The 14568-nt window shown below is 38.1% G+C and overlaps 1 protein-coding gene across 4 annotated transcripts in view; it reads left to right on the forward strand.

Moving 5' to 3' along the window:
• MTUS1 (microtubule associated scaffold protein 1) overlaps positions 1-9865 on the forward strand; it is a 147485-nt gene extending 137620 nt beyond the window's left edge. For all 4 annotated transcript variants that reach the window (XM_077814560.1, XM_077814561.1, XM_077814562.1 and 1 more), the window contains 3 exons: positions 6274-6390; positions 8153-8250; positions 9649-9865. In XM_077814560.1, the coding sequence (XP_077670686.1) occupies positions 6274-6390; positions 8153-8250; positions 9649-9865 (432 nt within the window). The remainder of the gene's footprint in view (positions 1-6273; positions 6391-8152; positions 8251-9648) is intronic.
• Positions 9866-14568: the final 4703 nt, after the last annotated feature.

The following is a 14568-nucleotide window of genomic DNA, read 5'->3' on the forward strand; positions in this document are numbered from 1 at the left end:
CCTGCAAAAGAGACAAGTTTTGCCGGAACAAGTGCCAATGTGAACAGAGCATTGTTGGCAGGAGAGCCGACAAGCAGAGGCTACACTGCCTGACTTTTAGTGGCACGGCTGTAGCAACACAGCCATGTTGCTAAAAGCTGTAGAGTGTAGACAAGCCCTCAGTCTGGACTCGCCCTTGTCTTTCTCTCAGGTTAGTTCCTTTGTCCCTTCAGGTACTTTCAGCAGTCTTTCTTCTTGGGTAGGCAATGGAGGAGAGTCTAGATCAACCCGCTCCCCAGCCTTAAAAAGGATTTACCTAAGGCAGGAAACGTTTGTTTGATCCCCATCCCCCTACAGAGGAAAAGTACCAGCAGTGTCCCAAGATGATATTTTGTATCTGGTGATCTTATCACCTGACCTGGTAGTGTCACAGCTACATCCCAGGATGCCTCTCAGGAAGGAGAGAGATTAGTATCATCAAAGCCCGTTGCCAACTGTGCCCACATATCTATTCAGGGGACGCCATCATAGGGCCTAATCACATCAGCCACACTATCAGAGGTTCGTTCACCTGCACATCTACCAATGTGATATATGCCATCATGGGCTAGCAATGCCCCTCTGCCATGTACACTGGTCAAACTGGACAGTCTCTACGTAAAAGAATAAATGGACACAAATCAGATGTCAAGAATTATAACATTCATAAACCAGTCGGAGAACACTTCAATCTCTCTGGTCGCTCGATTTCTGACCTAAAAGTGAGTATTCTTCAACAAAAAAAACTTCAAAAACAGACTCCAACAAGAGACTGCAGAATTGTAATTAATTTGCAAATTGGATACAATAACTTAGGCTTGAATAGAGACTGGGAGTGGTTGAGTCATTATACAAAGTAAAACTATTTCCCCTTGTTTATTCACCACCACCCCCCACTGTTCCTCAGATGTTCTTGTTAACTCCTGGAAATGTGCTGGAAATGGCCCACCTTGATTATCACTTTAAAAGGTTTTCTCTCCCCCCAACCACACTCTCCTGCTGGTAATAGCTCATCTTAAGTGATCACGCTCCTTACAATGTGTATGATAAACACCCATTTTTTTATGGTCTGTGTGTATATAAATCTCCTCACTGTATTTTCCACTTTATACATCCGGTGAAGTGAGCTGTAGCTCACTAAAGTTTATGCTCAAATAAATTGGTTAGTCTCTAAGGTGCTACAAGTACTCCTTTTCTTTTTGCGAATACAGACTAACACGGCTGCTACTCTGAAACCTTTCATAGTCTTACCGTTTCTTCCTTATGGCCCGTTAAGGCTGTGATGGCCGGTTGTCTGGTGGGTGTCTCCCAACTACACATACAGTTGTAATTGTTACATAGTCAATATTCCTAACTTTAGATACAGAAATGATACATATGTACAAATTGGATAATCACATTCAGTAAATTATAACCTTTCCAATGATACCTTACATGAGCCATCTTGCATAAAGTATCTCTTATTTATGCCATATTCATATCATAACCATATTTCTATGAAGAATATGGTGTGCAATGTCATACTGGTATTCCCTGAAGTGGTCATGAGATTGACTGAAAGCAATGACTTGTTCTAACATTCTTGTAACTTCTTCATTGCATGAGTTGTTTTGGGGGCGTTTTTTTGTTAACCATAGTATTGCAATGTATGTCCTAGAAGCAACAGAGTTAAGTTTTTGGTCTGAAGGACAGCAACCAGAGCATGGTGAAGCGGGTTTCATCCAACAGTTAAGTTGAATGTTAAAGGTTGAAATGTTTCTAAACTAGAGAAAATATTACTGTTGGAGGAACAAGTTAAATTTTAATATCAGGGTATGAAAACATCAAGCATACTTAAAGGGATCTTGCACTTATGATTGAATTCTAAATACAAAAATGTATACAAAAAAATCTGTGATGTTCCTGCTTTAAAAGTGTGCTCTGAATGAGATTTTTCCTGCATTCTGGTGGGATAGGCATGTTTATCAATATTTTCAACTTGGCCTATAGTCATTTCTTAGGAGACCAAGTCAGATTTCAAGTTTTTCAGGCTACTCTAATGCTGGTAGACATCAGTCACTTCAGTCTTTTCTGTGGGGATGGTTCCCCTGGTTGTCATTTTAGCTGTAGCAAACTATCAGTTTGTCTGCTTCTTGCTATTTGTAACCTGCTTCTGAAGGTTTTACACAATTGTATGCTCGCGAATATGCTATGTTGTGGCAGCTACTGATGTATATGCACCCATTAATTCACTTATGGACACAGGGTAGAGGCTTCTAGTTGATGGGTGGTCTCCTATCTCCAGTGTTTCTTTTTGAAAAGTTTTGTCTGTCCTTGTTAAGATTTACTTTGAACATGAAAGCTATAAAATAAGGTTAAAGGGCCAGATGCTGCCCTCCCTTTACACACTGTTCAGGAGACCACAGGACTAGAAAAGGATGGTAAGAGAAGACCTGAAATCAGTTTGAGGGGAGCGGAATTCAAGCAGCAGCATCCTGGCAAGACCCATAAATCATGGACACATACAGGTTTTAGAGGCCTGCAGAGCCAGTAAGTGGGAGGAGGATTTTCTATGAATTTTTCTCTTGCAAAGTGCAGAAATACTGCTGGTTTTATCTAGTGGAAACCAGTGTCACTCACAGCAGAATTTATTTCCTTCCTTCCCTCCCTCTTGCTCTGCCTCCTACCAGTGCAGTGGGAGGAACCAATCGTAGCACACTTCTTGAGTTGTGTGACTGGGGAGGGAGAGATGAGGGCAGACTAGAGGGCAACATGGATGGACTCTGGGGTTGGGACCATATTTTTCCATGAATGTTCAGGCACAGAGTAGGTTGAAGGGGCAGTAGGCTCAGTGTCTTTTATGCAGCTGGAAATGCTTCTCCCAGCCTGATAGCCTGAATAGGAGAGAGTGACAGTAATTCGAGGTGAACCATGGGCTTGAGACTTCCCTGCTTCAGATTTTTCAGTGGGAAGGATTAATTGGCCAAAACAGTTTTCTTCAGTGGCATATTTGTAACTCATTTTAATTTAACTTTATAAATCTGCTTTCGGAGTGGGGAAGAGGAGAAAACTTGCTTGCTGACACACGTGGTTCTGAATGTGAATTTTGAATAACTTAAGTTTTATACCAAGACTTCTGGTTTCCTTGACACCCCCCCCCCCAAAAAAAAACCCCAAAAAAACAAAAAAACCACCAGTAAAACCTAGACTGACACCTTTTGTGTCATTTGTGTCTCCCTATCTCCCAGCTTCCTCACAACAGTATTTAGGGAAAGGATCACTATGCCTTTTGTCCTTTGTGTACATATTATTTCATTCTTGGCCTTCTCTGAGATCAGAATCCAAATTCTCTTGCTTACTTTTTGTCCAAGAGTCCAAATAGAAAGAATCACAAATTAAGCAGACATTAAACACAGCTGCACCAATCACTCAACTATATGATGGCTAGTTAGGCTCTCACCTTAATTGCAATATGTACTGGTTGTCACCTGAAGGCCTTGCATTTACCAAAGCCCTCCATTTTTAGCCTAAAAGACTGTCGCATCAAGTTTCAGCCTGCCCCTCTGTCTGTGTGGGCTGTATCCCACAAATGTGCATGTTGTCTGGGGGTTGGGGTGAGAGAGAGGAGAGTCCTTTTCTCTCTGATGCAATAATGAAGACACTACTCAATTCAATACACCACTGTTTGCGCCAAATACACACAAACAACTTTCATCCCAGTTGCACAATTAATTTTATCTTTAAAGAAATAGACATGTTTCAACAGTGTTGGCTTCTCTCCTTGTTCTAGTTTTTACCTACATACTAACTTGGATTTAATAGGCCTTTTTCTTCTTATTGCCTGTGACTTCAGTTGTGAAACATAAACACTTTTACCATGGAAAAAGAGGCCTGGTAGAGGTTAATTTTACAAAATAACTAGGGCTGTGGATTAATCTCAGTTAACTAAAGAGATTAACTCAAAAAAATTAATCCTGATTAGTCGCAGTTTTAACCACACTGTTAAACAATAAATACCAATTGAAATGTATTAAATATTTTGGATGTTTGTCTACATTTTCATATATATTGTATTCTGTGTTGTAATTGAAATCAAAGTGTATATTTCAGTTCACCTCATACAAGTACTGTAGTGCAAACTCTGTCGTGAAAGTGCAACTTACTAACGTTGGGTTTTTTGTTACAAAACTGCTCTCAAAAACAAAACAATGTAAAACTTCAGAGCCTACGAGTCCACTCAGTCCTACTTCTTGTTCAGTCAATCGCTAAGAGAAACAAGTTTGTTTACATTTACACAGGATAATGCTGCCCTCTTCTTATTTAAAATGTCACCAGAAAGTGAGAACAGGCATTCGCATGGCACTTTTGTAGCCGGCATTGCAAGGTATTTATGTGCCAGATATGCTAAACGTTCGTATGCCCCGGCCTCCATTCTAGAGGACATGCTTCCATGCTGATGACGCTTGTTAAAAAAATAATTCGTTAATTAAATTTCTAACTGAACTCTATGAGGGACAATTGTATTTGAATTGCCCTGCTCCGTTTTATCTGCATTCTGCCATATATTTAATGTTACAGCAGTCTCAGATGATGACCCAGCACATGTTCATTTTAAGAACACTTTCACTGCAGATTTGACAAAACATAAAGAAGGTACCAATGTGAGATTTCTAAAGATAGTTACAGGACTGGACTCAAGGTTTAAGAATCTGAAGTGCCTTCCAAAATCTGAGAGGGATGAGGTTTGGAGCATGCTGTCAGAAGTCTTAAAAGAGCAACACTCCAATATGGAAAATACAGAACCTGAACCACCAAAAAAGAAAATCAACCTTCTGCTGGTGGTATCTGACTCAAATAATGAAAATGAACATGCATCAGTCCTCACTGTTTTGGATTTTTATCAAGCAGAACCCGTCATCAGCATGGATGCATGTCCTCTGGAATGGTGGTTGAAGCATGAAGGGACATATGAATCTTTGGCACACCTGGCACATAAATATCTTGCAACGCTGGCTACAACAGTGCCATGAAAATGCCTGTTCTCACTTTCAGGTGACATTCTAAACAAGAAGTGGGCAGCATTACCTCCTGCAAATGTAAACAAACTGGTTTGTCTGAGCGATTGGCTGAACAAGAAGTAGGACTGAATGGACTTGCAGGCTCTAAAATTTTACATTGTTTTATTTTTGAATGCAGTTTTTTAGTACGTAATTCTACATTTGTAATTTCACCTTTCGTGATAAAGAGATTGCACTACAGTACTTGTATTAGGTGAACTGAAAAATACTATTTTTTTTTACAGTGCAAATACTTGTAATCAAAAATAAAGTGAGCACTGTACACTTTGTATTCTGTGTTGTAATTGAAATCAATATATTTGAAAATGTAGAAAACATCCAAAAATATTTAAATGGTATTCTATTATTAACAGTGCAATTAATCATGATTAATTTTTTTAATCGTGACAGCCCTAAAAATAACCCTTTACAGATCCACATCACTTACTAACCAGTAAATATTAAGCTTGCTAGCAGGTACAAGTCATACCATGCAGTAAGACAATGTTAGTATAGTTGAATAATATACAACTGTATGTTATGCAGCTAATAGTAGTATGAAAGCTGCATAGGGGAATTATAAAGTGCTGCTTTCAAACTGGAAAGAGGATTAAATGCATGTAAAATTCAAAGGTTTAAAGTTCAGCTTCTGAGTTACTCATATACAAGAAAAGTTGTTTGAGCGCTACAAAATATCTGAGTGACTCTGTGTGCATGCATGTGTACATATATATATTTTAACCTTCTCTTGGGCTTAGTTATGACTAAGAGAAAACAGGAGGGTTCTGGAGTTCTTAGCAGCCTTAACTATGAGGGAGCCTCAGCACTACTGTAAAACGAATAAGTTTTACTATGCCTGCAATAATGTATCAATTTGATCCACAAGGGTTTTATCATTTATACAAAAGCAAATTTGTATATGTTTGGCCAGTTATCCTATTTCTTTTGAACAGAGGTTAACCTTTTATAGAGGTTTCTTAAATTACATTTTCAAAGGGAGTCTTTAGATCTTTTTACTGAGGGACAAATGAAATTAAGGGAGAGGAGAATAAATATTCAGGAGTGGAAAAAAAATCTTAGTTTTTTCCTTCTGACTCAAAACCATGTCCCACTTGATTTCATAAAGTTATTACAAACACCTGATTTACAAGTGTTTACTATATACCTTTTAAAATTGAAGTTCTGAGAAATAAGCAAACTTTTGTGGAAATCATTTCAGAAAAACCCTCAGATTATGTATCTGAAACAGGAACTGGAAAGTTTGAAAGCAGTGTTGGAGATCAAGAATGAGAAACTACATCAGCAAGATATAAAGCTGATGAAGATGGAAAAACTGGTAAGATTCTGTGGGGACTGTTTTCTAAGTTGTCAGATTTTGAGTGAATTCATGCTGGTCAAGCTTAAACACTAAGCTAATTGTATACACGAAAAGCAAACAAAAATTTTGCAAAGGAGCACAAGGTACATGTTAATGTCACAGGTACAATTTTACCTGTGCTGGCCTGCAATCTGAGGAAAGATGTTTCCTGAATGATACAATAAGAGAAACAAACAGTGGAACAGAGAGGAACAAATCAAATTTCAGCCAATTTTCTGAACCGCATTTCTTCTTTCCATGCAATTTAACTTGTAAATCCTGTAAATGCTATTTTGTATTCTCTCTTGACTGAAGTGGGAGAGGCAAGAGGGGAATCCCCAGGTGGCATGATTAACTTTTTAACCTCTAGACTTCTGTTCCATTTTGTTTTGGGTTGTTAAAAATAATCTGTACTAGTTAGTTACTGTCCACAATATACAATCCCCACTCTTGACAAATATCAGGTTAAATTTCAAAGCATTTACCCAATAGGACTATAAGTCTGCTACATATGAGATTCTGATTGCATGGCAGAACCTTGTGGGGAAGCTTACGTAGTCCAGGCTGGCACTATGTCACAATGCCCATCAGGCAAAAAATGTTAACGGTCACGTTAAGGAGCTTATTGAAACAAGAAAGGAATCAACCCATTCAACATGATACAGAAAAATAAAATTATCTGAATATGTTGACAGTGAGTAAATAAGTATTTCATTTCCACCTAAAGCCTATGTTGATCTGATGTATTGGATACTACTACGGCCTCTTTAAATTACCACTCTTTGGAAACCCCTCCTATTTTTGTTGTTTTACAGTGGAAGCTCTTCGGGGCAGGAAATCCTATAATGTTTGTACAGCATCTAGCATGATCCTAGATCTTGATCCTGGCTGGGGCATTTGAGCACTAGCTGAATACTTCTGCCATCATCTTCATGGAAATCTTACCATTTAATGCAGAGGAGAGAGGCTTAAATAACAGGGAGCAGGGTCTCAGTCAACTATTACATTTTGTCTGGGAGCCAACTATTGCCATATACCAGTGATGATTTACAAGTCATTATGAAATTCTAGACGCTTCAGTGTAATCATGGGCTCTAAAGTCTTGTTGCCCACAGGGTCTCTTCTGACTAAAGATGTTGACTTTCGGAAATCCACTGAATGTTAACCCATTTCAAAGTTGTTTTTGTTTTTAAAAGAAGCTTTTTTCCCGTGATACTAATTGGGACATGCAGGAGTGTGGCTTTTTTAGATGGGGATCAGATCACTTCTGCTAATACAGAATTGATTTTGTGGGTGGTAGTGAAGGTTGAGGGAGAGCTAGTTATATATGGAGAACATTTTTTTGAATTTTTCACCTTTCCTAGACTATATATTGCATGGAGATCTAGTGTCTCAGCCATCTGTAATGCTATATGTGAAGAGAACTGTGGCCACCAGCCCAGAAATTCAAATAGCGGATTCAGCTTTTAGTGTGCAGCTAATCAAGCAAAAGTGGCAAAATGCCAACTAAGAAGCAAAAAGTAGACTTGCCTACTGATGATGAGCAATAAATCACTTTCACGTCACTTTTACATTTCCTCAAGATAATTCTATGTATCTTAAAATAATCTAACTTAGTGTAACAAACTCAATTTCAGGTTAGTAATGCATATAATGGGTACTTGCCAATGCAATTATTCTGTATTTTTATAAAAAACAAACATCCACATACAACCCCCAACAATTTGTTCATTTGTTAAAGGTGGAAAACAACACTGTCTTAATGGATAAAATGAAGAAGTTTCAGCAGGAAAATGAAGAACTAAAAGCTCGGATGGACAAACACATGCAACTTTCAAGGTAAAAAATAATCCAGGCATTTTTATTAACTTGTGAAAGAATAAATTTTATTCTGTAAATGAATAACCAGCATCTTGCAGATTTAAAAAGGTCCTTACCCCTGTAAGATATCATGCCTGCAAGATGGAAGCATGATGCTCATTTTTTCCATCCTGTCTGATATGTGCAAATCTGAAATCCTACCTGAGTTGGAATGGGTATTGTGGGGGGTGGAGGCTCCTTGAAACTGGTGGCAGGGTATAAAATCATGACTGTTCTTATCAAATAAGGCTAGCTCTGTTCCCCTGGAAATTACAACTCATGTTACTGTCTTGAATGCTCGTTAACATAGTTACCAGGGAAGTAAAGGCTACCCAGGAGCACCATCTCTTATAATTAATTGCTAGATGCTCTTTTTCCCTGGAGTGAAGTGCTCCTGATTTTATAAGAACTGTTCATAGTTTTATATATTAAAATGTTTAAAATTACTCGACAATTTCTTTTCAACAGTTTGTTTAATCAAAGGGGCAATGTCTGCTAAGCCTCCTGGTTCTAGATATACAGACTACATCCAATCCAGAAATGGAGTCTGACTGTGTTAATCAAATCTTCTAACTCTGCATATGTTGCAAGAAATGAATGAGCAAACCACTGTAGAGCATACAATAAAGAAAATAGGAAGTTCAGACAAATTTTGCAGGTCTTGCACTGCAGGGAGACAAAGCTATGACATGACTCCTGACAGGGAAGATGTAAAAACACTCTTCAGCTGCCTTCATTAATAAGAGTTGAATTTTAAGAGCCTTAAACTACCCAGAATTTTGTAAAATGACTGATTCATGCAGTAATGCTGGCAAGAATAGGCTGCTGCTTTTATGCAGGATTTTTTTTTCTGACATTGTTCTGTCTTCTGCACAAACTGCCAGATTAGGGCTTGTCTTCACTGCAACAGTTAGCTCAAGTTAGTACATTTGAGGTACTTCACTAGAGCTAGCCTAGCTCTAGTGAGTGATCACACTGTGAAACATTTGAGCTGCACAGTGGTTTGAATAGCAGTGTGATTGTATTTGGAGCTAATCAGCTGTGGTACCTGGAGCCATTGCATGTCCACTGCATTACTAGCCCTAGCTTCAACAGCACTCCAGCTTCAAGACCCACTTAATTCAAGCTAGAGAATTGTGTGTGGATGGGAGTTGAATTGGAGCAAAACTCAAGTTATAGCTCCAGCTCACGATGCAGTGAGGGCAAGCCTGTAGAACCCAGCTGTTACTTCTTGAGAACAAATGCACTAAATCCTGATAAGGAATGTGTATATTTGGACAGGGATTTGTTATAGCTTTTTTAATTCTTTTAAAACTATGTAAGATGCTCTAACTTTCAAACTGAATCATGTCCACTTACTTACAATTATTTTTTCAGGCAACTTTCCACAGAGCAGGCAGTTTTACAGGAGTCTCTAGAGAAAGAATCAAAGGTAAATAAGCGTCTATCAATGGAAAATGAAGAACTTCTATGGAAGCTACATAATGGGGACCTGTGCAGCCCTAAGAAAGTGTCACCTAGTTCTCCACCAATGCCTTCTCAGTCACCAAGGAATTCTGGCTCCTTCTCTGCTCCTACAGTAGCACCAAGATGACCTCTTTTGAAATGAGGGGGAGACTACATAAAAGCATTTCACTTGTGATCTGCAGAACTGATCCGAACTCCAATCACGGGAGCAAGAGCTATATTAGCTAAGTGTGATGACTGAATTATAACTGGAATTATTGGTGTGGAAAATTGTTCTAATATGGGAGTAAGACTTTATATTTCTCCTCCAAAAAAGACTTCAGTAATGACTATAGACATTGTTGCACAAAGCACTTACAGAGCAAGGGAAATCTTGTTCATTGCCTTTTTCACCTAACTCTAAGAAAAAAGCTCAGGGGCTTATAGATAAAGACCACAACCTCTATAATGTGTTCCTTATCACAGACAACTTTCTGAGACTGTGGATGTGTGGTGTGGATGTAACACACTGTGTGTGTGTGAGCGAGAGATGCTGCCTTCTTTGCTGTGTATGTAATAAAGGACAAAACCTAAAGAATATACATTGACATGTACTTAATTAATAATGTTGTCAATATGCATGTTTTATAAAAGGTTACCCTTAACTGCGGTTGAGGAGAAACTACCACTTGTATTATAGGCTAGTTTCCACCTCATCTTTCTGCTTCTGTTTAGTAAGAGGATGGCAGGAAATGTTTTATCTGTTGACTTGTCAGTGTCTCTACCTACCTTTATAGTGCAATTGAGTTTTTTTCCCTAAAAAATTCAGTCTGATCACCAGAGTTGAAACTGCAGCCATACTGTCTGAAAGCTTTTTAGCTTTCCCACTTGTAGCGGTATCAGGGTCTATTAAGATGGCAGCATTGCATTTTTTCAGGATACAGTCACGTTTAGAACACTTTTTGCTAAAATAGAAGTGGGGAAGTAAGGTGATAATTCTGGAACATTGAAATTGACAATCTCTGCAACTCTACTATAATCAGAGGTCAAAACATTAAAATGACTAGATTTAGCATTAAACCCCCATACTGCAGACATGCAACCAGACCCAATCCCCTTGTCATCTGAAAACAAACACCCAAACAAGCAACCATTACTTCCTAAGAAAAGCCCGGTAATTTCAAAGGCCACCTGTAGAGAAGAGGAGGGTCCTGATCTAATTGAAGACAGGATTTGCAAACCAAAAAGGGAAAAATAAGTAGGATGACAAAACATTCTTTGAAAGGGGAATGAGAACTGTAATAAGCTTCAAAAAGCAACTGATACCATTTCTCTGATTTTTGATGAAGTTTTGTTTTTTAAATGTTGTGCCCTTATTTTAACTTTCAGCAGTGTTACCAATATAACTGTATGGAGGGGTGGGAAGAACAACATGTGGTTCCACAGCTCACCTCTCCAATGTTTCCCAATTTCACTTGGAGGAAATTTCCCCTTAAGTTAAAACAAACATGTCTGTGTTGCTGAAGATGGATGTAACATTTTACACTATGTTTCGAATTAAGGTAGTCACAGTGCATCTCTGGTCTTGTTACTGTTTTGGTCTGCACTTCTTTTAAAAATCCCATGTATCCTGTTTTGTAAGTACAGTTTCAACTTCTAGTTATGGTTACAGAATGTTGTCTCTGCTTCTGATTGGGGGTTGTTTTTAAACCGGGAATATTCTACTGTCAACAGTGTTAGCAATAAGGTAAATCTTGTGCTTCACTGTATTTTTCCAGCAGACTGGGAAAGGAAGTCCAGTGGATGGGAGGGGAAGGGAAACGAAACTTGAAAAGCATTTCAAACCAAACATTTCATCTAGGATATGAAAACGCTGGCACTTCAGAAAGTGCATGGGTGTACAAAGTTATAGCAGTGCTCATTCTGTAACTATGAAATTGTAATATATTCAAGCTTGTAATAAATTTAATCTACGCAATGTACAAGTGAAATCTGACTCCAGGAACATTTTACTTAATTTGCCTCTTTTTATCCCCTTTAAGGCACTGTACATGCCACTGTAGTTGAAGTGGTGTCAGCAATTATAAACACTGTTTTCCACAGATTTATAACTTAACTGTAAAAATCTGCTGTGGGCTGAAACTTGGCTTAAAAGTATTTCTTAGAGCATTCTTTGCTTCGATAAGGTTAAGGAAATTGGATCATGTATATTTGAGATGAGTGTTTAAAAATAAATTTTTTTTTACTCGTTTGACTTTCTGCTTGTGTAAGTCTAAAAAACCTGAAACTAAGAAGGAAAGTTGTCCAAGGGCTTAAGTAGTTGTTAACAGTTGAAATATTGAAACTTTACAATGGTTTTGTCCCTTCATGTGTAGAAGAGCTTTCATCAGTGTTCAGATAACTTATTAAATTTTTTATCCCAGCCCTACAGAACTCAGGATATCAAACTGAGTTTTGCTTGTGTAGTCTGTAGATGATTATTGGATCCAGGAGAATCCTGATTATTCAGTTTCAGGTTGAACATATGTACACTAAGATACACCTCTAAAAATAGCCAGGGTACATAATTTATCCATGAAGAACTTAACTCTTTTTCAACCATTATTGGCTAAGAACCACATTAGGTCCCTATTTTTCTAGCTTAGCTGGAAGTAGTTATATTCAAAGGGTAAGTGGTGTGTCTCGCAGTCTGTGTATAGGCAAATGTTGATTTCCAGTAATAACCATTGTGTGTTTAAGGAGCCCTTCTAGCCTTACCAAAGCATTTACTTTTAATAACTCATTCAGAAATTGATCTATTTTACTTTCTCAAGAGCAGGGGTATTTAAAGTCTAGCAATCTGTTTCATTTCATGACTTTTCTCAAACTCCTTGGATAACAGATTAATAGCCTCCAAAGACTTTGCTATTTCTGGTCATTCTAGCAAGTGGCTTCAGAATGCACCATGGTTCATGTGAGGGATTTCTTGACAGGGAGAGGGAAGCAGACTGGAGATTTTAGTTGACGTTTAGAAAGATAACCCCAACTTTGACTTGAGCTAATTGTAAAGTTTGTGGGTTGGTGTGATTACATTCAATTTAAGAAATAGCTTAATGGTTCTCACATAGGGGAAAAAAACTTGCCATACATAACTATACAGACATCAGTTAATGGTCCACCACCTTTGTTTTGACTTCTCCCCACTTTTACCCTAAAACTCTAGGCAACAATGCAGGAGGCAGTCTCAAAAATGTAATGGTTTAAAAACAATTTCATGTTCTTATTCCTCTCTGTTATGAAGAGGTGGGAAAGTTTTGTGTGTATGGCTTTTAAAAATCAAACTGCAGATCCTAGAAAGGACTAACCTTTCTTTTTAGAGTCAGTCCTATCTGGCTGTTAGCCAGAAAAGAACTTAACGCTTCCTGCATCTGTTGTAAACTATGCCTGTTCAGAGGGGGGACAGAGTGACACACTGACTGCTGGCTAGGCCAATTGGAGCTTGATAAGCCTACCACAGCCTTGGCCAAGAGAGAAAAGATCTTTTAGTGTAGGCAGTAGAGGCTCATGTGTTAAGATCTAGAGGTCTCAGGTGCGATCCCAAAGAGGATGACCCAGCTTTAATGTACTGTCTCCAGTCCAGTAACTTTAAAGGCAAAAAATTACAAGCATGAATACTAGAAGCCTGTTTCATAAGTAAATGTAGCACAGAACCCTAGCTTTGACAGTGTTCCTTCTCAGTGGACAGTAGTTTTTGCTTTATTGGAAAACAATTAGCCTTGGCAAGTTGAGAGGCAAACGAGTAAAACATTATGTGAAGCTTAGTTTCAAAAACATTCCTTACATCATTAGAGTTCAATGTGCTCCAGAGAACAGTTTACAGGGGAAAATATACGTACTTGAATTTTGAGAGGCTCCTTCCCTCCTCCTTTACGGTAGGTCTCAATGCCAAGCCCCTTTTGAAAATGAAACTTCATCTTTCCAGTCAGTAAGCCAGTTGTGAAAATTTGACTGTGCTGTGTTAATAGGAATCAGACTACTGTAGAAAAAAAGGGAGGAAAAATGTACACTGTTGCTAATAAGTCCACACTTCAATCTGGTCAGATGCATGAAACTTGAATGTTTCCTGATGAGCGGTCACTGCACGGTTGCTCATCATAATTTGTCAAAACAATTGGATAAAAATAAAATGAAAAAGCTTGCAAAAATTCCATTCTAAAAATCAGCTACATTATTGAACTTACAATCTAAAATAATTGCCACCTATTGATATAATCTGAATGAAGCTAGAGCAATGAAAACTTTAGCATACTTTGTAATAACCATCCTCTCAATCTAATGCTTGAAAAGAAGTCTTCCTCAGGTGATCAGAGTCACGTTTTACCACTTACCAAGGCTATTAAGTACTGTAGCTTCACATCTGAGAAAATTCCAGAAGTAAAAATAAGATTGGCTTTGTCTCAAATATAAAGCCACTCTTTGCAACATTAACAAATCGGAGAGAAACCTACGATGTAACACACATACTGCAGTATGTGAAATACTTACACAGGGATGGTATCTTCACACTACAGTTGTAGTGATGCCACAAAAATAAACAATTCTTCATCATGCAGCCAACCTGTATGCTGAATAAGGCATATGTAAAAAAAACTATGTAAAAAATAGTTTGTGATCACATAATACACTACAGTCACACAAATGAAATGCCAGAATTTAGGCTGCTCATGGTCCAAGTTTTGAGGTTTTTTTGCACCCAAAAATCTTTTAATCGCATTAAATCTCCCTTTTTTAGGGCCTTTTTTTTTTTTTTTTAAAGATGCTAATGTTTTATGTTACAACTAACACCTCTTCTTCCCACCCACCAAAAAATGC

This window comes from Eretmochelys imbricata, chromosome 4 (genome assembly GCF_965152235.1).
Source record: "Eretmochelys imbricata isolate rEreImb1 chromosome 4, rEreImb1.hap1, whole genome shotgun sequence".
Classification (NCBI taxonomy): Eukaryota; Metazoa; Chordata; order Testudines; family Cheloniidae; genus Eretmochelys; species Eretmochelys imbricata.